Source organism: Lolium perenne, chromosome 2 (genome assembly GCF_019359855.2).
Source record: "Lolium perenne isolate Kyuss_39 chromosome 2, Kyuss_2.0, whole genome shotgun sequence".
Classification (NCBI taxonomy): domain Eukaryota; kingdom Viridiplantae; phylum Streptophyta; class Magnoliopsida; order Poales; family Poaceae; genus Lolium; species Lolium perenne.
In genome coordinates, this window is record NC_067245.2 from 269,530,772 (window position 1) to 269,558,233 (window position 27,462).

The 27,462-nt window shown below is 44.9% G+C and overlaps 1 protein-coding gene across 1 annotated transcript; it reads left to right on the plus strand.

The window, feature by feature from the left end:
• Positions 1-22,600: 22,600 nt before the first annotated feature.
• On the plus strand, positions 22,601-24,117 carry LOC127335942 (uncharacterized). The gene has a single exon (XM_051362676.2). It carries the CDS (start codon positions 22,781-22,783, stop codon positions 23,861-23,863), a length of 1,083 nt encoding a protein of 360 aa, XP_051218636.1. The 5' UTR covers positions 22,601-22,780; the 3' UTR covers positions 23,864-24,117.
• The last annotated feature ends 3,345 nt before the right edge of the window (positions 24,118-27,462 follow it).

Sequence of the window (27,462 nt, forward strand, 5' to 3'; positions counted from 1 at the left end):
CTTCTTGCTTTTGTGGTTGCAGGGTTGCTTGAGAGGGATATCTTTAACCTCTTCCTCCCTGAGTTCGATAAACATTGGGTGATCCACTTAAGGGAAACTTGCTGCTGTTCTACAAACCACTGCTCTTGGAGGCCCAACATTGTCTACAAGAATAGAAGCACCCGTAGACATCAGTTTTCCACTCAAACCCCTTTGCAAAACATCTTCCCCAAAAACATAGTTTGTCTAAATGATGCCATAATTGTCACACTCATGTATATTTGAATTGCAAATAATTTGATGTAGCCCAATATGAATTATATTGTACAAAACACGCATTTTTCATTTTGTATTTTTTTGTTTGTATCCCTTAGTCTATTTACTATTTATGTGCCCTTGGATTCTTAGTACTACTCAGTTTTTCCCTCAAGTTCTGTCACAAATGCTCTCAGAAGCCCAAACTTATCATGATTGGTTGAGTCGTTGTCACACGGATCGACTCCACGAACCGTTGATCAACTGATCTAACGGGCAGTATACCCCTCCCCGTCTCTTCGTGGCCACCCCTCTCTCTCTCTTCGTGGCCACCCCTCTCTCTCTGTCGGTGGATGCATTATTGTCACCCATCTAACAATTATAAACTATCTTTCGCTTTCCTTTTCTTTTAGGGGATATAGTTTGGGGTATATTTTGGTAATTTGAAACGGCCCAAAAGTGGTATAATTTTGGTATAAACATGAGGCATACATATTTACGGGTTTCGGTGAATGTATTATTGTCACCCCTCTAACAATTATCAACTATCTTTCGCTTTCCTTTTCTTTTAGGGGATATAGTTTGGGATATAGTTTTGGTAATTTGAAACGGCCCAAAAGTGGTATAATTTTGGTATAAACATGAGGCATACATATTTGCGGATTTTGGTGAATGCATTATTGTCACCCCTCTAACAATTATCAACTTTCTTTCGCTTTCCTTTTCTTTTAGGGGATATAGTTTGGGATATAGTTTTGGTAATTTGAAAACAACTACAAGTACATGTAACTGAATAATGGATCTGTAACAAGGTATCCCTTGTAACAACTTCTAGCGCCTAGTGAGCAATGATAAGAATCCGATCGCAATTATACAACAGAAAAAACAACCAGCCATCAGATTAGCTTGCTTCTTCAACTCGATCAGCTACCTTAACTGCTTATTCATTTTCTTCAGTTCTCCCTTCACTTCCACCAGTCCTGCATTGGGAGCATTAGGCATAATCGGAACGGCTCCTCTCTCCGCGGCATTCTCTACAGCAAGTCCCCCCCTCCCAAATTGCGCTCCCCAATAGCGCCAATTGATTCCTGCAATTGAAGCCTCTGAACATACACATCGATCCACTCGAAATGCCTGCATTTCTTCAGGATCCCACGATGATCTGGATAAGTGAAGACGTGTCCACTGCGGGGCACCAACAGCGGCCCCACTTGCCAGCACCAACCAACGTCAACTAAACGGGAATCCTCCGTCCGAGCTCCTTCTGCGGGTTTCAGACAAGGTCTTGGGGAAAACTGAGGAAAAACTAAGAAGTTGGGAAAAACTGAGTACAACTAAGGATCCGATGGCACGAAAATAGAAATCCCTTTATTTAAATGGGATACTCCGCCCCAACCTCTGCATCAATAGATGCACACAACCTTTTCATTATTTCAACGTTTCAAATATTCATTGTTTTTCATTGATCAAATAAGGTTGAGACATGAATCAACCATCGAAAAGTTATGATCAAAACAAAGTTATCCATTTTGAAACCTACTAATAGCCCGCCACCCATCTTCCTCTCCCGTACACTACAAGAGAGGCGATAGAGAACTGTTCCGCCCGATCCACCTCGTCATCGACGAATCAGCGGATTTCTCGCCCTCCGGCGGCAAGAGGACTGGAAATCCTCGATTCTCGATGTTTATATAGTGTAGGGTTGTGTAGAGCTCCTACCGGTGGCGTCGTGGAGGTGGTGGCGCGGCCGTAGAGGATTTTGGTGGCGGCGTTTGTCCTCTCCGATGGTGTTGTTCCTTGTTGTGTTGCGGGGGAGAGCCGCCTTCCCCCGTGCTTGCGGCTCTGTGGAATAGCTGTGCACGTCCATCCCACACCAGATCTCTGGTGGCGGCTGATCCGAAGTTGGAAGAAGAAGGAGAAGGTCAAGATGGAGATTTACGTCATGCCACTGGAATTCTTGGGTGCAGGTCCTCGAGGGCCGTTGCCCGGGGACTTCCCGGCTGCAGGGGCTGCTCCCGATCCATGCCTTCAGAGGAGTAGCGGTAGTTTCGGCGCGCCACCGGCTAGTCCTCGACCCCGACGTGATTGGAGTTCAGACTTCTTTAAATTTTTATTTTTGCTCTAGACTTTTTCTGTAAGATCGTGGATCTAATATCATCTTCCTTGTTCCCTGCAAAAAATATATGCCAGCATCCAGTAGCATGGAAAAATAATTTTGAGTACCCTCTAGCATCCGATTGCACCCAGTAACCATATATAGGCCCCTGTTATCCTCCGAGAGAAGGTAGGCCCATGTTTGTATCTAATGAGTAGCTTGACGGATAACCTAAAAATAAATTAAATTAGTACCCTTTTATCTGTTAAAAATATCATTCCTGAGTATCCTAACGACTTGGATAGTTTTTTCTTTTTGGAGCAAAAATGGGGGAAAGAATCGGTAGTGTGTCTACCCTTAAGTGAAGTTGGCCAACGACGTTGTCACGTCACACATCAGTGAGCTAAGGTAGCTTGTCCAGAGTGTGATGTTTTGTAGACCAAGCTACATGTAGCTTGTTTTTTAAAAAATGAAACCAGTATTTAAAGTTTCAAAAAAATCCTGTAAAAATCCTAGATGTAGCTAGGTAATGATGTATTCTATAATCGTGCAAAATTTCAACTCAAAATATGTTACATTCTAAACTTGTTAGGTTTTGTCATTTTTGTGTGGTCACCAGTACTTCGTGTTTGGAGTTAAGATTTTAGATGTTGGTAGAATACATTATTATCAACATCTAGAATTTTTTAAGAATTTTTAGAACTTTAGATGTTATTTTTATATTTTTAAATAGTGGCCTACATGTAGCTCGAGCTACATCTGTAGTTTTTGAACTCGTCCTCTACTAATAAGAAGCAAGGCCACGTAAGCATGTCTGCTCTCTCACCCGAGAGAGTATAAAAGTCCATGGATAAGTATTTTCTTGTATGCTCCTAATGATTTTTTATTTATTTCTTTATTATCTTATTCTTACATTCTTTTCTTTTTCTGTTTTTATTTATTCATTCATCATAATTTATTTTATTTATTCATGTTTTTGCTTATTTATTAGTGTTTTCAAGTTGGGTTGTGTTCGATGAGTGTTACACTTTTTCTCCATCGTGCTAATTTTTGTATCCATCTAGAAAACTTCTTTGTTCAATCCATTCTTATTATTTATTGAGCATATATTTGTGATATATTCCACCGAGTCAAAAAGTTCTTTTTGTGCGGGTAGATATTGTTTATTCCTTGAGGGTGCTAGTTGGATGTGATTTCTTCCGAAAAGTAAAATTTTGATTCGTAGTCCTCGGCTGCTAACTTTTTGTTCCACCTAGACTCGAAATTTGTTCCACATGTGGCAAAGTTTTGCTGACATTTTCCTAAACTTTGTTCGCTAGGAACAAAATTTCTATTCCTTTGACATCGGATGATAAATTTGTGTTCTACATCTACTAGTAATTTGTTTAGCGATTGCTAAAGTTTTACTCCTTTGTTCTCCAATTTTTTGTTTCCTAGGTACTAACGATTATGTTCCTTAGTCCTGGCGCTAACTTTGTGTCCCACTTGTATTGGTACTTTGTTTAGGGACCGGTAAAGTTTTGCTCCTTCTTGTCCAAGTTTTTGTTTCCTAGGACCTAAAGTTTTGTTCTCATGTCCTTTGGCGCTAAAGTTGTGCTCCAGATACAGTCGTAATTTGTTCTGTAATCCGCAAAGTTTTTTTCCTTCTTGTGCAAGTTTTTGTCCATTAAGTACCAAATTTGTGTTTCTTGTTCCTCGGGTGCTAGATTTGTGTTCCGCCTATACTTGTAATTCATTTCGCGGGGGTAAAGTTTTATTCCTTCTTGTATAATTTTTTCACTAAGAACTAATTTTTTGTTTCTTGTTCCTTGGGCACTACATTTGTCTTCCACTTGTATTCCTAATTGTTTCCTCAGTCGGTAAAGTTTTGTTCCTTCTTAGACAAAATTGAGTAAAGTTTTTTCCTTGGTCATCACGCGCTAGATTTGTGTTCCACCTGTAATCGTAATTTCTTCCTCTGTTGAGATAGCTTTGTTCCTTCTTGTACAATATTTTGTTACTCAAGCAACAATGTTTTGTTCCTTTGTCCTTGAGCTCTAGATGTGTGTTCCACATGTACTTGTAATATGTTAATTGGTCGGTAAAGCTTTGTTTCTTTTTTCCGCAATGGGGAAGCCCCGGTCTCTGCATCAATTGATGCAGGCCTTTATTTATATTTAATAGAACAAAGATCTGCCAAAAACATACTTCAGAAGACCCAAAGCCACCACTTAACACATGTAAGCCTGACAATGCATGAAGAAACATGCTATCAGGGGATTATGCCCTAAAATCACAGACAATGCCCCACCAGCTAAAAAGCAGGGGCATCAAAGTCACCCTATGGAAAAATAGGAGCACACATCTGGTATAGCATACGAGCGGCGAGCGCCTCATGCCCTCACTTCAGAAGCCGTCACCACCATTTCTATTTGCAATTGTACATGTGGAAGTAGCTAATTTCAAAAAGAAGATATCGAATCTGCGCAAAGCTGAATAGCTATGATTTTAATGCTTTCGTCACGTTCGCTTGATTGTACTTGCAAGTTATCTTTTGTCCAAAGCAAAAGTATGAAAAGTGATTGATTGTTTGTGCAAAAAGAAAGAGAAAACGAACATATATAGCGAGCGATGGCTAAGTACTTGAAAGTGCAATAAGGGTAAACAGTTCTCAGTGAGTTGCAGATTCACCATTAGCGTACTTCTCGAGGAGGGGCTGGCCTTTTATAGTGGTAAGGCCATGGAGTATTTTATCTCTCCTACGGGACTTGAGAGGGGGAGGCACTATGGCGTAACAGGAACAAAGTGGCACCTTGCACCATTATTTTGGATAAAATTCAGAAAAAGAACCCAGAAAACACAAGGAGTACGCTCGATCAATTCCGATATATTGTATAAATAAAAATAAAATAATTGATAAAAAATTTAAGCTAGAAATTTTTAACATTCTTTTAATATGTTTGAAAATATCTTCCTACTTTTATATTAAAATAATATAAGTTATAATTTTTATACTATAATGAAACAAAAAAAAAACCTATGTTAATGTGCCCACTAGTGTGGCACATGTCAAGACCTCTATGGCCCTATTTGGTTATTGGAAGCATGGGCGGATCTAGCCTATTGGCAAGAGGGGCAGCTGCCCCCACTTAAATTTGTAATCTCTTTGTAAAGTCTAGCTTAATAGAGCTTTGCTCCCACTTAAAAAATATTTTTTCTTCAATAAGCACATTCTTGCCCCCTCTTAATTCTCATCCCGGCTCCGCCCATGATTGGAAGATGATGAGCTTAAAGGGAAGCAACCTTAGACTAGTCACAATGGGAAGTATCATAATATAGTATCATATTTATATCATATTTCATGTTTTGTAGAATCTCAATAAAAATATGTGTACATGATGTATTTGTCATGAAATTTTCTAGATTTATGTGTCATGATACGATATCATGTTATGATACTACTCTCATCTCTCACCTCATTAATTGATGTGACACATCAGATTTTTGCCAACATGACATGCATGATACTACTTATGATACTCCGATTGGGCTAATCTTAGGAACATCTCGTGTGTCCTCAAGGCCTCAACGTGTCAAGAAAAGGTTTGCTGCCTTGGATGTGCCAGCAAGGATCCAACATTCAAAGTCTAAAAATATGCACCTAACATTCATGAAGGTAATCCGATTGTCTGATTTGAGAAGCTCTCACAGGAAGATATATTGGTCTCTCTCTTTTTAGTAGTCTCTGGTGAAAGTTTTAGCACGAGAAGATAGCTCTCTTACTAGATAATGGTTTAATGCAGTGTCATCAGGGTTGCTTTGCGAGAAACAAAGGTCCCTTGGCTCAATTCTCAAGGACATAGTGTTTTGTTCGGAGCCACTTGCCGCCACAAATCTGGTGGTGTTTCGATACAAAGGGTTTGGATTTCGGACCAGATGAGCCATTGTGTATGCAGAACGTTCCATTTGACCCTCCTTGGCATTGGTGAGATGATTCTTTCTTGATAAAGAATTATTAATTTAAGAGTAAAGTCTGAAATAAACCCTGTATTTGTAGAGGGTATCAAAATCAAACCCTATACTCCAAATCCCACGAATCAGCACCCCAGACTTCCTTTTTTTTTGAAAACAGCACCCCAGACTTCCTGTTCCCGGTATTTGCTTGCGTGAAGCTTGTTTGCACCGGGATTTGCAGACGTGGCACAAGTCAACACCAGGATCGCGGACTCAAATAATTCGAACGGCGAGACTGCCCTTTTCCCTTTGTCATCCTTGCAAGCCAGAGCCGAACTTCTGCTGCACTGTGATGAGTGATGACCGTCGTCTTGCTCGGCGTCTCCGCGGCTAAAGGTGAACCTGACCCGCACGGTTCCAAGTCACACTGACGGTCGGCGAACTTGTCAGCGCGAGGTGGAGGAAAACTGAGCGAGCTAAAGTCCCCGTGCCGCCGGGATGCAGGTTGTGCGCCACGCTGCAGGTCACGCGTTCTCGAGCTCCCGTTCGCACGATGTGCTGCAGGCCGCGCCGTCTAGGTCCCGGTCGCGCGCCGTGCTGCAGGCCGCGACGTTGAGCTCCGGGCCGCGCTCCGTGCTACAGTCCACGCCGTCGAGCTCGCGGTCACGCGCCGTGTTAGAGACCGCGCCGTCGAGCTCCTGTTCGCGCGCAGTGTTGCAGGCCACGCCGTCAAGCTCGTGGTCACGCTCACGCGCCATGCTGCAGCCCGCGTCGTCGAGCTCCCGTTCGCCCGCCATGCTGCAGGCAGCAGGCCACGCCATCGAGCTCCGGGTCGCGCTCTGTGCTGCACGCCGCGCCATCGAGCTCCCGGTTACGCGCCGTGCTACAGACCGTAGTGCCGTCGAGATCCTGGTCACGCGCCGTGCTACAGACTGCGCGGTCGGCTCCCGGTCGCGCATCGTTCTGCAGGCTACGCCAGCGAGTTCCACAGCACGATTTTGAATGGCCCTGCCATGCCGACACCGCATTGGAGGGAACGCTGGAGAGAGGACACAACGATTTCAAGAAAGAGATAGAGCGACTGATGAAGATGATGCATATGACATGTAGGCGTAAATGTCAACGAGAGAGATATGGGACTTCCTAGCCACGTCGCAATATCCTTGTTTGGGAACTACACAAAGGTAAAAATAGACGGGGAATAAGAAGTTTAGGGTGCTGATTTCCGGGATTAGGAGTATAGGGTGTCATTCCAACACCCTCTATGAATATAAGATTTATTTCAGACTTTACTCTTAATTTAAAGGTCGCATCGAGACAATACAAACAGACAAGTTTACATACTGGACCTCTGCCAAAAAATAATTCCCACAACACTTATAACAAAGAAAAAGTCTAAAACTCCAAGTCAACGCAACATTGGTGAGGCATGAGGCGGTTCTTATCCATCTCTGGGTGTTTCTTTCAAAAACAAATATCTCTCTGCTCCGAACTAAATATCACAGATTTATCTAAGTTCATATGTATATGTACACTAAAAAATATCTACATCGCATCGCACGAAAGCCATATGGCCATGGGCTTTCTTAGCTAACAAGTTATCTCTGCGTATGCGGCGGGAGCACCTACTCTCCGCCTTAAGCGGGAGCGAGCGCTCGCTCCGCCTGAAGTGTCTCCCCGTGGGCCGCTCCAAAACTGGGCCCAACAAAAGGTATTGTTTCTCTCTTCTTTTTTTCTCTTTCAGTTTAGATCTTTAAAAATGTTTAAATTCAAAAAATGTTCAAATATAAAAAAGTTCAAAACCCAAAAATGTTCGAATCTCAAAAAAATCAAAATTTTAAAAGTTCGAATTTAAAAAAATTCGAATTTAAAAATGTTCGAATTTAAAAATGTTCGAATTTAAAAATGTTTGAATCTCAAAAAGTTCGAAATTCAAAAATGTTCAAATATTAAAAATGTTCAGATCTAAAAAAGTTCAAATTTTGAAAATGTTCAAAGAATTTATTTCGAACAAAAATTATATTTGAACAAAATTTGTATTTGAACAAATTTTGAATATGAACAAATTTCAAATTTGAACAAAATTAAAATTTGAAAAAATTTCAAATTCGAATTTTTTTAATATGAACATTTTTTAAATCAGAACAGAAAAAATCTGAACAAAATTTGGAATCAGTAAAACCAGCACAGCAAAAAAACCATAAAAGAAACCAACCAAAACCAGAAAAACCAAAGAAAACCTGAAAAAAAACAAAAAAAAGGGAAAACCGTACCTCCTAAGCGCTAATGGGCCGGCCCACCCAGTCCGTCTCTTGAGCGGGAGCGAATCGCTCCCGCAATAAGGGGCGAATTGGGTTCGCCGTATGCGGCCCTCTGTCTTTTCTCCCGTCCTCCAACGGTGCGCCTTGCGTCTTCCGTTGGCACAAGAACAATATGCTACGTGCTGTCAAAAAAGCATATAGCAGGATCTGCGGACAGTTGGACGTTGCTGGTGCACTTGCATACACCTTGTTCCAGATTTTGCTGCAGGTTCAGGTTACATCTGCTTGCATCGATGCATCCTATTCCTATGGCCTATATGGGTTTGTCCGATGAAAACTGAAAAAGCAACAGCGGTAGTCCATGCCACTCGTCCACGTAAAACATCCGGCAAAAAAAGGAAGGACAAAGGACAGAGAAGCATAAGTTTCTGCGAAACAAGTTGCTGTCGATGTTGTCTTCCATTCCATGCCGTAGGTTGTCCCTTTTGGATTGATCTCGCATAAGTCGTCTGGTCTTTCCGGACTACAAACTTCTCACGCTGCCATGAAAACGATCGCTCGATTCTTAAGTATGGTTCAGAACTGAATGTGTGTTCCTGTGCAGCAACAGACAGTCCACGGCGGTGGCGCATTGCTTTCAGTCTCCCACGAACTGATGTGAATTAGTTTTCGCCCATGCATTTTGGACATCCAAAGTCAAATGGAGCGTTGCTACTGAAGCATATTGTATTTTGCTTTCAGTCCTGCAGTGTTAATCAAAGATTTATTAGCTAATGTCGTGTTCAAGTTGTTATGCATGCCAAAAGTTTGAAGGTGAGAGGCACTAATCAGGGACAACGCGCCTACCGCTGACATCACCTTGCATTTATATGCTTCTCTAGAAACATAGAGCAAATTGGTTAACATGGTTGAGGCGTGACATCAAATTGTACAGAGTAATATATACACACAAAGTTATATGCACCTTTCGAACTGCTTCCTCGCATCTTTCTGACGAATAGACTACTTATGCATCCTTTTACGACTTGTGAGGACAAATACCTTAATCTAACCATGATGACACACATTACTGATGGCTGTTCCTAGCGGATATGTTCAAGTACACATCTGCTTCAAAGCTGATGGCTGCTCCTAACTGAATTTTCTGCAGACGCGAATTAATTCCTCAACTTACTTCACTAAGCCAATATTGTATTACTGTACTAACTTGGCAGTTACTCTGATCCATGGTACTAGTGCTCAAATTAATTTTCCTCGACTTTTTTATACAGCAAATTGGCTTCAGCTTTACTGTGACTTGAATCCTTGATCTTTCGGCGACTATCTTTACAAGTTTGAAAACTTTTTTGTACTATAGAAAATCCGCTTCAACTTTACTGTGACTTCAAGGACTTGATATTACGGTGACTAACTTTACAAGTCTCAAAGCTTACATTACACTGATCCATGGTGCAAGGCGGCGTGGTTGTTTCACCTGCAAGTGTCGGTCAGGACATGATGATTAAGAGAGAATTGTTGGCGCCACGAGGAACAGCAGCATACGAGCCCTCCAAGCTCCAAGTCACTTTCAAATTATTCCGGGACTCCCACCTCCGACCATTCATATCTGTAGCTCAAAGAACAATTGTGTCGTATGCATGAAAATGGCAGCCGATCGGTGGTTCTAATTTCTAAGAGGCCTACAGCGCACCATCATAGAAGGCCAGAGGTCGATCGATACAGACATGGCGGTCCCACGTTAGGTTTCTATCGTCCAAGCTCGCACGCATGCCACTTTTAGCAATAATAACCAAATTATAGAAACATAAGATCCGCGAAACAAGGCCACCACTGCTTCACGCGTAACCAGAGCGCATACTTTCTGTATACGGTCGATGCGATCAACGGCGACATGCATCCGTGTTCACACTGTCATCGGCCAAATCAAACCTCCTGGGCGACGGCGACAAGGGCGATAGCCTTTGAGACGCGATTCAGAGGAAGCCGAGCAGGGCCCGCCGACGGCCAGGCTGCGGCAAATACAACCGGTGGCCAAGGGCGTGGTTTTAGTGGCGTCCATTGAGATTCGTCCATAGATCGATCACATTAAAACTAGAGGAATACACCGAGACAATAAAATTTATCGTTAAAAATATGCACCGAAAAGTGTCTTTGGCTCCTAGACACCAGTGCTCCTGCTGTTTAAAAAAATTGAAAATCATACATATTTGTTTTTAAAAAAACTAAAAATAAATTTGGATATAGTAAATAACGTAACCTACAAGCATGTAAAATTTTAATATGAAACTTTTTATATTGTAGGCTACAGAAAAAAGACAAAATCTGTTAAACTATGGAGATTTGAAATATGCATACACAGATTCACATGTTTATCATTTTTGTGTAGCCTGAAATTCAAACTAATGAGAAGAGACTAGGCGGTATTTATATTCAACAGACTCAACCGAACCTTAAACTCACGGACTAGTATACATACCTACACGACCAGGCCTTACCAAAGAGAGGTGACTGACTAGCTCTCTTTTGTTTTTTTGAAATAGAGGTAAAAGCTTTGCCTCATTATTAAATTAGCAGAAGGTGTCCGGTTTTTAGGAAAAAATCAGGCAAAAACCTACAATAACGGGGCCAAGCCCATCCCCACCCACACGACATCGTGAAGGCACACCGAACCACCCTGGCTACCCACATAAGCTACACAAACGCGAAGCTCGAGTTAGCCTTAGGAAACTAACACAAACCGACTCATACATGATCTCTAGTCTATTCTCCGGGTACAGACTAGAAGTATGGTGCAACAATGAAAACTCATCTAATTAGAAAATCTAAGTAGACTAGATAGATGATTACTTTAACATTTTTTTCTTAATCTTAAGTTATTGTCTCCTAGTGCTCCTTCTAATCTTGACTCCATGCAGATTCATAACCTGACAGGTTGACACTTTCAGCCACCCTAGCGCAGTACATGTCAACGGATCACACATCGCGTCCTGTAGAGATAGGTTCTCATTAAAGAGACTCCCCTTCATTGATCATCGTCCCACTATACGCTTGAGCATCTTTGCGCTAAGACACACTTTTTCATGCACGCACTATCACTGACACCCACCACTGAACAACACTCGACATGACGCGCTTCAACTGCAATAGATCATCTCGAAAATAAGCACTTGGATACAACGACGACCGACAGACTCAATGTGCCCAGACACAACATACACAAACGTGCACACACTTGACTCCTTGATCCACACTCTCCCGGACAACGATCTTGGGAGACTCCCTGCACTGCACCTTGGCACCACCTCGTCCGCCGAGCGACGTTCACCTGCCATGAGGCGCTAGTACGGTCAAGCGTGTCTTTAAATCCTCGATCTCGCTTTGATACCAATCGATCACATAAAAAATAGACGAACATACACGGACAACAAAATTCATCGCCAATAGTGTGTATCGCGCCTTGCGTCTTCCGTTGGCACAAGAAGAATATGCTACGTGGTGGTCAAAAGAGCACATGTAGCAGGATCTGCGAACCGTTGGCCATTGATGTTGCACTTTTACATAGGCCTCGTTCCAAAGTTTGCTGCATGTTCAGGTCACGTCTGCTTGCATCGATGCATCCTATGGCATATACGAGTCTGTCCGATGAAAACTGAAAATAGCAACACGGGGTAGTCCATGCCAGTTGTCCACGTAACAAAAACGTCCAAAACGAAGGACAAAGGACAGAAGCATAAGTTTCTGCGAAACAAGTTGCCGCAGATGCTGTCATGCATGCTGTAGTTCGTCTGGTTCTTCAGGGCTACTACAAACTTGTGAGTTGTGAAAACGATCGCGTGCAGCAACAGACAGTACACGGCGCTAGCGCATTGCTTTCAATCCCCTGAGAACCGAGGCGAATTATTTTTGGCCCATGCATTTTTGCCCCGACATCCAAAGTCAAATCATGGGATTGCTAGTGATTACTGAAGCATATCATATTGTGCTTTCAGTTAGTGTTAATCAAAGATATACTAGCTAATGTCATATTCAGGTTGTTATGCATGCCAAATGTTTGACGGTAGGCACTAATTAAGCAGGGACAACGTGCCAACCGCTGACATCACTTTGCATTTCAATGGTTCTGGCGAAACAAAAGGTACTTGACAAGGTTGAGGCATAACATCAAATCAGACAAATATATACACAAAATTACTTGCACCTTTCGAACAGCTTCCTCGGATCTTTCTGACGAATAGACTAATTATGCATGCTGTTGCGAGGATAAATAAACTAATGTAACCATGATGATACACAATCCTACTGAAGAGTGATATGTTCAAGCGCACATGTGATGGCTGCTCCTGATCAATGGCACTGAATTTTCTGTAGACGGGGTACCGCTAAACCAGCATATCCGCTAGGGATTTGAATACCAAGTCAAATCGATCATGGTACTCTCAGCAAACCCTCATATTGTCCGTTACTTGCCGCTTTCGGGTTAAGCCTTTTGGTACACACGCGGCCGCAACTGACGACAAAATGTGGAGTTGTTTTTTTTTTTTTTTTTGCGGAAAAGGAAAAACTGGCATTAAAACTCTGTTCTTACAGAAAGACCCAGAAATAACACAAAAAAACAACGAAGCCCTTCTTCTAGGTCCCGTCGGCGCCGACGCACAGAAGCCGACGGTGGCGCGCCGCTGCCGCTGCTCCTCAACACGCCTTGGATAAGAGCCAGCCCCAAGGCCAGCGGGAAGTCACCGAACGCCGAATCCGAAGATCCTACCGCTGAAGACGTCGCCGACGACGCAGAGTATCCTGAAACCATCTTCCTCTTCTTATTTAACCACCGGAACCGCCACCACGTCGATCCCGGACGGGGCACACCGAGCTCGCCAGATCCGAGGACCTCCAAGTTCGAGGAAGTCAGCCGCTTGACGAGGAAGCTCCGTGGAGCGCCGTCGCCGGAAGGGGAGCCAGCCGACACCAAACTCCAAGCTGACAGCCTCCCCGCCTCCGCGACGCCGCCGGTCGGAACCAAACCTACCCCTACGCTATATACAGGCCTTGATCCGTGGAATCCCCAGCCTCCCGCCGCCGGAGCGGCCGGCGGAGGCGGAGGATTCCACGGATCGACGGCGAGCAAGGTGGGAAGACTCGGAGTTCTCAAAAAAACGCCTCTCTCGGTACTGTAGCAGGGGAGAGGGGACGACCAAGGCTCGTCTCTAAACAGTCTTGAAAACTCTAGCATAGGACATGAGATCAAGTTTCCTCGATCGCAATTTTGAGTCAAAAGATACTCCCAATATAAGAATGTAGCATCGATGTCAACCTAATGGAAATCTCAAATTAGTGTACCTTTCTTTTCTTGTGCGGCTTAGCTACTGCCAATATAAGAATAGCCCCCCTTGCAACAAAAAATGGATAGAAATACCAAGTATTTCTTGTGTATAGAACTGAAATACTACTAAGTATTGACAACAGTCCGAGAGAATCCTCTATGATCCGGCGTATATAAACTTTGAGCTTTTAGTCAAGAGATTAATGGGGCAACTGTGCGACATGAATGCTTTAATTACGTACTTGTACATCTCAATGCCTCATTTTTGTACTTAGCCGCCTGAGAGTCGCGAATTGATTCTTGAACTACTTCACTAAGAATGTGGCGTTGTTTACAGTCTTGGAAACTCTAGTGTAGGACACGAGATCAAGTTTCCTCGACTGCAACTTTGAGTCACACAAGATACTCTCAATAAAAGAATGTAGTGTGCATGTCAACCTAATGGAAATCTCAGATTAGTAGCTTTCTTTTCTTGTGCGGCTTAGCTACTGCCAAGTATTTCTTGTGTATAGAACTGAAATGGTACTTTTTATTGACAACAACTCGAAAAAATCATTTATTATCCGGCCAGCGTATAAACTCTGAGCATCAAGACAATAATAGGGCAATTGTGCGACATGGATGCTTTACGTACTTGTACATCTCAATACCTCATTTTAGTACTTGGCCGCCCGATTGTCGCGAATTGATTCCTCAACTACTTCACTAAGTCAATACTACCTCCGTTTCAAGGAATAAGGCGCCCTCGTTTTACGTGTTTTTTGTTTGACCAAAAATTACTTTAAATAGATAAACATTGTTTATATGAAATTAGTATCATTAAAAAGTTCTTTTTAGTACGAATCCAACGATACTAATTACATGTAATATAATAAAGATTTTGTTGCTCAATTTTTTAAGATCAAAGTTTGTCTTGAAATACGCGTGCGTCTTATTCCTTGAAACGGATGTAGTACTATTATACTAAGTTGCTAGTTACTGATCACTAGCTAAGCGTTAACTAGCGGCACCAATTTTCTTCAGCTTTTTTTATACTATAGAAAATCCGTTTCAACTTTACTGTGACTTGAAGTCCTTGATCTTTGGGCGACTATCTTTACATGTTTGAAGGCTTACATTACACTGATACATGGTTCAATGCGGCGTGTTTGTTTCACCTGCAAGTGCCGGTCAGGATACGATATTGACGCCACGAGGAACAGCAGCATACGAGCCCTTCAAGCTCCAAGTCACTTTCAGATTATTCCATGACTCCCACCTCCGACCATACATATCTGTAGCTCAAACAACAATCGTGTCGTATGCATCGAGATCGTAGCCGATCGGTGGTTCAAGAGGCGTACACCGCGCCATCGTAGAAGCCAGAGGTTGATACAGACATCCCGGCCTCAGCGTATCGTCCAAAGCTCGCAAGCATGCCACAGTATGACATTAATCAAAGCAGACACAAGATCCGCAAAACAAGATCGCTACTGCTTCACGTGTAGCCATAGCGTATACTTGATACTTGTACGGTCGATGTGATCAACGGCGACATGCCCGCGTGTTTATACTGCCATCGGCCAAATCACCTCCCCCTGGGAGACGGCGACGGCGACGGCGACAAGGGCGATGACATCATGTACTGATGGCCTGATTCGGAGGAAGCCGACCAGGGCCCGACGGCCAGGCTGCGACAAATACAATCGGTGGCCAGGGGCGTGTTTTATTGGCGTGCATGATCATATGCTTCAGCTGTTCAGCAACCAGGTCCATGGGAGTCTGATTCTGCTAGGTCTGGAGGACCATTTTTGGAAATCACAGCAAAGAGCTTGCATAAGTACGGCAGACATAACGCCATACCCACAACAATAGATTAGCTGTTCAAGAGTATGACATAACCGGCAGTTATCTAAATGTTTGGCCCCGGCGATTGCCTAGTTGGCGGCGTCATTTGTGATCTTAGTTGATAATAGAGGTCGGCATGGAGCTAACATTCCGAAACAAATGGCTATATATTGCGCTCGTTCCAAATTTTCCATGAGACCAACATGGCAAGCGAGGCAATCGCTCTCCTTCTTGCGCCATATGCCTTGATGACCAAAAACTGCCACTCTTTGGCCGAGCTAAAAGCAGCAACAAAGGATGTATGAGATGGCTCGAGTTGGAGCCATGTCAAAATGCCATTCCTGATACGACAAAGTGTACTGGTATTTGAACATGATGTGTGTTGTCGTCTATAGTTCCTTTTTGCCAAGCTAGCAAAGGTCGCAATTTGGCAAACCTCACCGCTTCAACCTGTATGCTATCCACACCTAGTCTTGCAATATTAGCCACGCAAAACGGTTGTATTTCAACTGGCCAAATTTCTCCAAATAGTCAACTTCATGATTGTAGATGTCATCCCCTCAATTGGGCATGGTAAACCGATGCTATCCAGTATTTCCCCCAAGGCGGTGAGGTTCCAAATGATGTCATCCGACTCTGTTTCACTAAGATGTCGGCGACTCGGAAAAGTGGTGGCATTGTTCTCCTCCGGGTGCAAATTAAAAATATTCAAACACTGAGTTTTGTCCCTTGGCAACCGTGCACGTCATCAACTCTCATGAAGAGTTCAAGATTAGCACGGTGTACGGTCCATCCACTTCAAATAGAAAATATGACTTTTTCAGTGAGCTTCGTGGACAAAAAGACACAAAGTGGAGTCAAATGGTTAGACATTGGATATTTTTGCAAAATCCATCGAGCTCGCACAAAAAACCAGAGGAATGTTAACCATAGCCGCGTCAACCTCTTCTGGATCGCTTTGCAAGATTGCAAACCTAAAGAGATCCAGCTTCAAAATAAGATTCACTTGGAGCAACAAGAGACTAAACCCGGCCCTTTTCAAGCTTGATGGTTGTTTTTTTCAACTCCCAATGGGGCCTATGCTTTGACTCGCATGTGCCCCATGCCCTTCCTTCTTCGCTCTTGGATCATTGTCCACTTCTCCTCGCCGATGATGGTGGCCCTCGGGGCAAGAGATCCTTGAAGTTCGGGAATTTTCAGTAGAGAGTGCCTGGTTTTGAGGATGAAGTCACCAAGGCGTGGAATGAGCCTTGTCATCATGTTGAACCTTATCAAATCCTTTTTCACCAGTTGTAATGCAGCGGAAGGAACTTGTCCTCTTGGAGTCGCGACCTTTTCTCAAACACGCGAGTTCTCTTCATGACGCTCTCCTTATCATTATCCAATTGGACATAACACTAACCTAAAAATAAAGAAAAAGAAAAGCAGAAGTGACAACCAAGTAACCTCAAAATATCTAGACATGGAAAGCTATTGGAGAAACGTTTAGGTTAAGCTGGCCGAAGATAACTACATCAGTTGATCTAATCCATCTCGCCTGAACTTGCACATGCGTCCAACTCTCGTCTATTCTTCCCTAGCTATAAATAGCCTTGCGACCACCCACAACGCCTCACACCACATTGCAAATCGCCCCTAATTTCCTCTCTAAAGCTGGTACAATCTGGAAAGGGCTGGAAGACAAGGATAAGTTGAAGCCAAGGTTAACCGAGGAAAAATCACTTGAAGGCAAGGTTGTGCATACCAATTTTTTCACAAAACAAAACCCTAAAGATATTTAATTGTGATGCTTGATCAGTACAAATTCATAGATTTTATAGATGTGATGTGAACACTGACTATGGATGAATGTTCGAGATAAGCAAATGTTGTGCATCAATTATTTAAGAACGACCGTCATCATAATCATGGCATGTATGGTATATCTAGCCTGAGATGGTCGGTACGTTAAATAATGATACGCGGTCACGCAGGTATCAATGTGAGATGGGTTTTGCCTCACACAAGTAGGAAACTCCATGTCGTGATTCTCGGAGAGGGATATAGCTATTGGTGGAGATTACGGTGGTTGTTACTTGTTAGTGTGTATGTGCAGAGGTCACTATGTTTAGGTTTGCGCTAACGGGGCTAACTTTTATATCAGTGCATCTACTCATGTAAGGTAGCAGGATAATCGTTGTTCATCATTTAATTAACTTGAATTTATTACCTGCTATATCTTCATTAAACATTTCCTTTATTCCTTGTTGAGTATGTTTATCATACTCACGGCCGAGCAACATGAAATTGATAGGATGGAGTGGAAGCATAGTAATAGCTAGCACCTAGGCCAGGGTGTTAGGACTAGGAGTTTTACTACAATCTTAAATAAATATTTTTTAAATAAATAGATAGGGGTCCCTGTTTGATGCATGCCCTAGTAGAATGGCTAGGTTGCTATTGCATGCCCTAGTAGAATGGCTAGGTTGCTATTGCATGCCCTAGTAGAATGGCTAGGTTGCTAACTAGTCTGGTGTTATATTTGTAAGCTATGTTGTACTACTAAGAAATAAATGGAACATGGTTCACTGTGTGCTCTAAATTGTTGATTACTATGTGTACCTTGTATGCATATGATGTATTTTTTATCTCATAAGAATACTGACGAGGGATTAACTCGTCAATGCCTACGTATTGTAGACTTAGGGTTTCGTAAGAAGTAGAAGGTAAGTAGATCTCGAAGGTTTCAGCTGAACAAAGGTGCTCAACTTAATATTATGGTGGCTAGAGTTACAACGATTCAGTCCCCTCTCTCACCCTCAGCTTCCCCTTTATATAGGAGGTGAAACCGAGACTTTTCTGTATCGTACAAGTTACAGTTTATCGGGCCTTGTTGGGTATTTCCCTATATTGATACAAGTTTCATATAATAACTCTATCTTCCTTATCCAAGGATCTCCAATCTTCTAGGCCTCCGAAGTTTCGAGTACATGGGCTTCCTGCTCTTCTGTGGACCAGGGGTATTGATTCGACATGCCCCGTCGGTATACCTATGTCAGATACGACAAGTTTTCACATATTAGTTCTTTCCTTTTTAGGGCGTGAAAGTTTAGTGGCATCAGAGCCAAGGTTCCAGAAAATTTACTTAACAAAAATTTATTTAACCAAACATTAGGGATGTAAGCATATAAAACTAGAAAGCCAATAGCAAACTAGAATAGCACTACTAGGAAAAGGCCTAGCCGTAAGAAGGGTCTCAGTGGCGCACTGCAATATTGGTGCGCCACTGCTAGTTAACATTGGCCCACCAAAAAATGGCGCTCCACTAGTACCAATATAGCAGTGGCGCACTGATTTTGGGGGTACACCATCTCTAAAGTGTGACGAGATCTCACCCCTCCCCCAAACTTAGCACCGGTGCACCCCATAGTGGTGCGCCATTGCTATCTCACATAGCTATGGCGCACCACTATGGGGTGCGCCACTGCTAAGTTTGGGGGTGAGGGGTGGGCCATGGCCTTTTATAGGTAAGCACCTTACTAGTGGCGCACTACTTACAGGTGCTCCACTGCTAAGAAAAATGCCAGTGGATCACCACTCCATCCACGCGCCATTGCTATGTACAGGGGGTGATGGAAAGGTTTGGGCATCACTTAGCAGTGGCGCACCATGCTTGTTGCACCACTGCTAAGTGGTGCCCAAACATTTCCACCCCCCTCTAGATTGCCTTTTCAGTTTTCAAAAAAATAAAAGAAATATAAAGAAATTTCAAAAAAAAAAATACTTTGAGATGTCCATGAATTATGTCATCTAGTTTTAATGATAATTAACAAAAATGAATTTCAACTTTTTATGTAAAATGGCGTCATCTTTCGGTAAACTGGATTTCTGGTTGCATACGACCTCCGATGAAAATCATTTTTATATGAAAATCTATCTACGCTAAATTTCCTATCCGAATTCAACCACCTACGGTTGTTTAGACAAAAATTGGATCCGGAAAATTCAAAACAAAAGAAAAACTTTTTCAAGTTTTAGATTTTCGGCAGAAATTTCAAAAAAAAAAAGAAAAAAATAGCAATGGCGCACTCATGCCTTGGTGCGCCACTGCTAAGCCTCCCGTTCGCGAAATTTGAAATTTGGAGGCCAGCCACTTAACCCCCCTACTCCCTCCTCCCACCTCCATCCTCCTCCACACTCTCCTCTCCTCTCCTCTCCTCCTACTCCTCTCATGTCCGCTCCTCCTACTCCTCTCCTCTTCTCCTACTCCTTCTACTCCTCCATCAACTCCCCATCTACTTCTCCTTACTCCTCTCTGATGACCCTACAGCCTCCCTCCTACTCTCCGGCAAACTCCAACAACCCTCCTCCTCTCCGATGAAGTCCAACGACCCTTCGGCCTCCCTCCTCCCTCCGGCCTCCATTACCTTCCTCCTCTCTATGAACCCTCCTCTCCTACATCCTCCATCCTCACCTCTCCTCCCTTATCTCATCCATCCTCACCACCGGCATCTAGGGTATGAATGAACACGGGACAGAACAAAAACGAGCAAAAAATATCGAAAAATTGTGCCAGATCCAGATCCGGAAATTTCAAATTTTAGTAGTGGCACACCTTGTTTTGGTCCAGTGGCACACCTCCCCTTTTTAGTAGTGGCGCACCAGGGAGCTAGTAGTGGCGCACTGATTGGTGCGCCACTGCTAAGCCGGATAGCAATGGTGCACCACTAGTGCGCCACTGCTAACAGTTAGCAGTGGCGTGATAGTAGTGGCGCACCAGGGTGCGCCACTGATAGCCCATAGTGGTGCGCCCCTGGTTAGGTGTTTCCTAGTAGTGGTGGACCAGGGGTATTGATTCGACATGCCCATACATATGTCAGTAGCCCCCAAGATTTTATTCGAGTCATAGAGTCGAGTGAAATCTCCATCTTTCGTCGACTTAATAATATTTTTGAATTGTGCTCAAATCTTATTCAGTGTCTATATTGCACAGGGATAATGGTAAATGAGGTTGGTTCATCTAACGGATCAGGTACCAGTTAATTGCTCTAGTGGCAAACTCGTATAAACCTACTCCAAGCTCAAGTCCCTGGACTCGAACCTGGGATACTGACGTAACTCAGTTTGTGCCGCTTCACGACTTATCAAAAACTGAATTCCAGCTAGTTTATCGAATACCCAACACATCCATCGGGATCTTTATTCACATCTGTTGATGTGGATAAAGTGGGAGAGCGCATTCAGGTGTGATGCCACGCCACACAGGACAGATCCTGGGGTCTTACCTTCGTGACCCTTTTGCGAATCACGACATTCAGAGTTTTTATCGCGACAGACGTGCTCTGAGAGTACCTTTTGTGAGGCTGATGGAATACTTCATTTTGTCGACTTGATATCTTATGAAAAATAATATCCTGAGTCCCGATTGGAGTACATGACGAGTTTTGTGAAACTCGAAAATGTATGTATACAACCAAAATTCTTTGGTTTCCTTTTATATTGCCTTGTCGACTTGCTTTCTTTTACTACCATATTTCATCGGGTGCACGACCAGCGCTTCCGATGGGAGTAGCCCCCGAGGCTACAGCCGAGTGTTTGCACTTGGGTGTAGGCTCAACTTTGTTATTGGCTAACTCTACATTTTTCATTGTTACTTTGTCTTATCAGCAATATAATCTATACTGCTGATAAGAGTATCCCCCGAGCATATGTTCGGGTGCTTGTTTTGCTGAAATATAGCATGGTTGGAATAAAAATAGTGGTTCGAATATTTATGTCTATTATTTTTTGCAAGTAATGCTCGGGGGCTAAACCCGCAAAATTCCAATATAGTCTATCTCAACAAATATCTCAATATATTCGCCTTGGCTTCGCGTAAGCCTCGCGGATAAAAAAAACAATCAGTAATCTTCGCCACCTCAAATACTCGGGAGCTGGGACGAAAGCTAAAATTCAATGCCTACGTATTCTTAGGGTTTCGTAAGAAGTAGAAGGCAAGTATATCTCGAAGGTTTCAGCCGAACAAATGTGCTCAACTTAATATTACGGTGGCTAGGGTTACAATGATTTGATCCCCTCTCTCACCCTCGGCTTCCCCTTTATATAGGAGGTGAAGCCGACGCTTTTCCGTGTCGTACAAGTTACAGTTTATCGGAGCTCGTTAGGCTTTTCTAGATGTGGTTTTATAACAAAAATATGTCTAGTTGCATCTGGGACACTTTTTCTAACAAGGGACGTAGCATGAGACAGTACCACCGAATACTCCTTCCGTCCATACACATGATGTCTTAGATTTATGTAAAGCGGCATCCTCCATCCATAAAAGAATGTCTTAGATTTGTCTAACGCAGAATTATTGTTATGGAACGAGGGAGTATATCCGATTTTGGTGCGTTACAATGTTTCATGATCTATGGAGAAGTCTGTGAAGTGACAGCAGAAAAATACAATGTTTCATGATCTATGAAGCGGTTTGCTCCTTTCATGTTTTTTTGTATTGTTTGGTTGAGAACAGCAGAGACAGATGCCCGTACGCGCACCGAGTCACCGACACACATAGCTCACGCCTGGTCGTCGTGACGTGATGCATGGGCGGCACCGCAAGCAAACGGAGTCGAGCGGCGCACTGCCAAAGCGCATGATGGATGCCATTTCCACCCAGAAACAGACGGAGCCAGGCGATACTTTGCTCCGTGGCGAAATGGCTGCCACTCCGCCGATCACGGAACCCGCGCGCGTTTCCCCAGAAAATCGATCAGGACCGCCACACACACACACACCGACGAGTGGCCCCCGCTCCACGCCACTACAAGAAAAGGAAAAGAAAAAAGTTAAACGTAACGGCACTGTGCGCGCCGTGACTGCCGGCCGCTGCAACGCACGGGGCAGTCAATGTGGCGCAACCACAACGCACGCACGACGCTGAACCGGAAATCTCAAGTCTGCACTCCCCCAGTCGCGGCCCGCTCTGACCTGTATAAAACGCGCGACCTCGGCGCGGCCATGGCGAACCACCAGTCCACTCTACACACGCACGCCTTCCTCGCGCGTTCGTTCTAGTCGTAGGCCCCGGCCGGCGATCCCCAGCTTTTTAAACTCGCCACCGCCAACCAAAGCGCACGCCAGCGACACACCATGGCCGGGTACCGCCGCACCATCTCCTTCCCGACCCCGAGGGCCAGGACGGACGCCGCCGCCAACGGCAAGCTCGCCGCCGCCTACCGCGTCCGCTCCGCCAGCCTCCCCTGCCGCTTCCACCCGCTCGTCCTCCACCTCGACGACGACGTCGCCGCCCTGCGCCTCATCATCGCCCGCGGCCCCTCCTCCTCCTCCTCCTCCGTCCTCAGCGCGCAGCCGCAGTCCGCGCCCGCCGTCACCGCGGCCGCCGCGCAGGTCGTGCGCGTGCTCGCCTCGCTCTCCGACCTACTCCACCACCCGCAGGCGCAGGACCCACTCCGCCGCCTCGCCACCTCCCCGTCCCCGCTCGCCGACCGCCTGCTCGACGACTTCCTCCGCCTGGCCGACGCGCACGGCACCTTCCGCGAGTCCCTCGTCGCCCTCGCCGCGCTCCAGTCCGAGACGCGCGCGGCCCTGCGCCGCGGCGACCCGGCCCGCCTCGCCTCCGCGGCGCGCGCGCAGCGCCGCGCCGCCCGCGGCCTCCCGCGCCTCGCCGCCGCCGCGCGCGCCGTGGCCTCCAGGCCCCCCGCGCCGCTCCCGGCGGACCTGCAGCCCGAGACGGCGGCCCTCGCGGCCGCGGTCGCCGACTCGGCCGTCGCGGTGGCGTCCGCCTCCGCCGCCGTCTTCTCCGGCGTCTCCGCGCTCTCCAACGCCGCCGCCGCCGCCCGCGTCCAGGTCGCCTCCACCCCGTGCTGGATCACCGCCGCCCAAACCTCGCCCAGAACGTCCTCCCACCAGCGCGTGTGGTGGGTCGCCGACCTCGTGCGCTGGATGTCGCGGGCCAAGCGCCGCTCCGCCGGGAGGCAATCCATAGCCTGCGCCAACGACGACGACGCGTCCACTTCATCCACCTCGTCCACGGCGCGGCTCCGGCCCGAGGCCCGCGTGGAGCCGGAGGAGCGGGCGAGGAAGGCCGCGCTCGAGCTGCACGACAACCTGGAGCGCTGCATCGCCAGCGTCGACGCCAGCGGCGACAAGGTCTTCCGGGCCCTCGTCAACACCAGAGTCTCCCTGCTCAACATCCTCAGCCCAACATTCTGAGCGCTCAACCAAAATTATTTGAGATCTTTTTGGTTTTAGCTTTCATGTTTGGACAAAATTTGTATATAGTACGTAGTACTGCTAGTATAGTATTGTGCCCCGGAAATGGATGCCGCCGGCTGTGAGTGCGTTCCACCTGCATCTTTCAACGAAGAGCTTTCGATCCTGGCGTTACGAATTGCAAGATCTACATCTTTTGTCACGGTTCTTGACAGCAACCCTTGAAAATTCAGATACCGCACATTCCCATCTCATGTACATCACCTCGACAACTTTCTAGATTGACCGGAAATTTGGCTTCTGTTGTGTTGGTCGCAAACAGAATATGCCTGGGGAGCTCCTTGATCCAGTGCCTGAAATTCATCGCCCAGATCCATGACACCTGACTCGATCCAGTCCGTGGCTGCACCCTGAAACCAAGAAAAGCTAAAGCTTGTCTTTTCCGACCCCAAAGTGGTTAAGCTAGGTGAACTGAACCACAAGATCCCGTCCGATCGGTACCTGCAACGCTATGAATTTCATGATCGTGCATCCCTATGAGTACAGTAATATTTCCATTTCAGAGAAAAGTGAGACTGTAACACCAGCACTAACACAAACTGCTCAACCACGGTACCCTCGTGCTCTCCCTGTCACCAACACGGTACCGTCGGCATTGGGCGGCATTGGAGCCATCTCCAACAGCCCGATGTGAGTATGTGACCGGACAGCGGCGGTTCATTTTGGTTCCCGGATATGTTTTTGAAGAAAGTGTCCACTTTTGGTCCTTGAATTTTTTCGATAAAGGATGTTTTATTACTTTGATAAGCAATTACATCCAGCCTCTGCATAACCAGGATGCACACAGCTGTTTCAACAGGCCAGAACGAGCAATAAAAGAAAAAATGTGAAATACATATCGAGACGATAAACTATATAACGCCTAAGGCAAGTGTGGAGCTTCAATCCGTAGACTATGCTGCCACCCATGTCGGGAAAAAGTATCCCTCGCCGTAGCCTCCAACCGTGTACAGACCTCCGTAAATAGGTCTTGGTTCTCCGCCCGCTGAAGAGGTAACCATGAACGGAGAATACATGTACATCTGTAGATGACCTGCAACAAAGAACAGTTTTTATCGTTAAAAATCTTGTCATTTCTACATAGCCATAGCGCCCAGATAACTGCAAGCGCCCCCACCCTAAGAAGCAACTTAAACCTTGCATCAACACCATGAAGCCAATTGCCAAAGACATTTGTCACACTAGTCGGGGGATACAGGGTAGACGCTACTTGGATGACTGACCATATAGATTTCGCAAAACTACACTGGAAGAAGAGGTGTTCGATGGTTTCGTCGTGATGACAGAAAACACACCGTGTATTTCCGTGCCAATTCCGCTTAACAAGATTATCTTTAGTAAGAATAACTCCTCGACGAAGGTACCATCCAAAAATCTAGATTTTTAATGGTATCTTCATCTTCCAAATTTTCTTATTGTTATCAACTGGTAAATCAGAATGGAGGATTGCATTGTATAAAGATTTAACTGAGAAAGAACCATCTACATGAAGATTCCATCTAAATTCATCCGGTTCAGGGGATAATTGAATATCACCCAACCGTTGAACTAGAGTATTCCATGCTGTTAGCCTTTGTCCAAGTAAAACCCGTCTGAACGTCACATTCGGAGGTGAGGTAGCCATGACGGTAGCAATGGTATCACCTTTGCGACGAACAATACTATACAAAGCAGGATATTGTTCACTCAGGGAAGCATTGTCCAACCAAACATCTTCCCAGAAACGTATCTGTGCTCCATTCTTAATAGAAAAAGTACCATGACGAAAGAAAATGTTTTTTGTTGCCATGAGACCAGCCCAGAAGTGAGAGTCCCCGGGTTTCCAAACCACTTGGGAGAGCGTCTTCGAGCCAATATACTTTCTCCGGAGAATAGTTTGCCAAGTCCCGTTCTCGGTAAGAAGCTTAAAAAGCCATTTACCTAGCAGAGCAGAATTCTTAACCTCCAGGTCATGAATTCCAAGTGGTCCCCTTGCCAAAAGAATCTGGATCGATAATAATCGAGTTTATGCAGAATTCCTTTCGGCAGAAGGAAGAATGATAACATATACAGTACCATATTTGTTAGTACCGAGTTAATGAGTACCAGTCTTCCTCCTATGGACAGCAATTTGCCTTTCCAACTACTAAGGCGTTTCTGTAATCTTTCTTCCACAATCTTCCATTCAGCAAGGGTAAGTCTCCGATAGTGAATCGGGATACCCAAATACCGAATAGGGAAATGGCCTTGCCCGCAACCAAACAACTCTGTATACTGAGTCATATCGTTTTGGGCATCGCCGAAACAGAACAATTCACTCTTATGGAAGTTAATTTTCAATCCCGACAATTGCTCGAATGCTGCTAAAATTAATTTGAGATTACGAGCTTTTTCGAGATTATGATCCATAAAAAGAATTGTGTTTTTGTGTTTTTGGTCCTTGAATTATAGTGAAAGGTTACTTTTGATACTAGAACTTTCCTTTGGTTCAAGATGAACCTTAGGGCTTGTTTGATTCAAAGGAATCTTACAAGCATTTTGTAAGATTTTGATCCTTAGGAATTTTCCTATATGCACCGTTTGATTGGTATGATTGAATCCTTAGGAATGCATAGGATTTTTTCCTATAGAATTGCATTGCACTATGTTTCATAGGAAAATCTCCATCGACTCAAACCTCATGTAACGCAACGCTTCAAACGAATTGGAAGAGGGAGAAACCAAGCGAGAGACTGATTCTAAGACACATGGGTTCCAATTTTTGCATTAAGATGTTGTGTTCCACATCTCAGCTAGCTTGTGCTTGTCTGGTTCAAAACCACACGTCAGCAACTTCCTCAATTCAACCAAAAAGGATGAAAAGTGGACTAATCTGAGAGTTCAAGGTCTATTTTAAAATAAAATCAATTTTTGGGAAGAAACTTAAACTTTTCAAAGAATTCAAGAATGAGAAGTGGACTTTTGGTTCGCGGGTAGGAAAAACCCAACCTACTGACCCGATCCAGAAGGATCCAAATTTAAGTTAGAAGTGTTATGGCGGTGACGTGTCGCAGATCGCGTGGGTGTCCTCCCACTTCAGTGTCGAGCCCGCCTTGCAGCGACCGGCTTACCTTTTGCACCTATTGCTTTATGCGTCCATCAATAGTACGCTTCATCTTCAACAACCACGTCAGGATAGGTTATCGTCGCCGGTCTTCTGCGCAAGCATTGATGGCTGTCACGTTATGTTGTAGTAGCACGGGTAGCACCCCTCGATAGGACAAAGGGCAAGGACTGGCCGTGGATGACGATGAAGGATGACGACGAGGCCGGGTCCTCGCGTGCAAAGCCGAAGCGTGTCTGCATCAACATCAACGTGGATGTGGTGTGGGCTCTCTACCGGAGCAGGGCGTCTGCAAGGTGGGAATACGTCCACCTTCCTAGCGGCTAGCACCTCTACAAGTGGAGGCTGCTTGTGCCGCCGGTGGGCACGCGCGACGCAAAAAGATATACCGCTAGACGCTCCTGCCTCTAGATCTGCTGGAGGACCCTACCTACGGCGTCAACTCGTCCATGTGGTA

Coding starts and splice junctions, on each gene's coding strand:
- LOC127335942 (XM_051362676.2), top strand. CDS start 22,781: ATGGCCGGGTACCGCCGCACCATCTCCTTCCCGACCCCGAGGGCCAGG.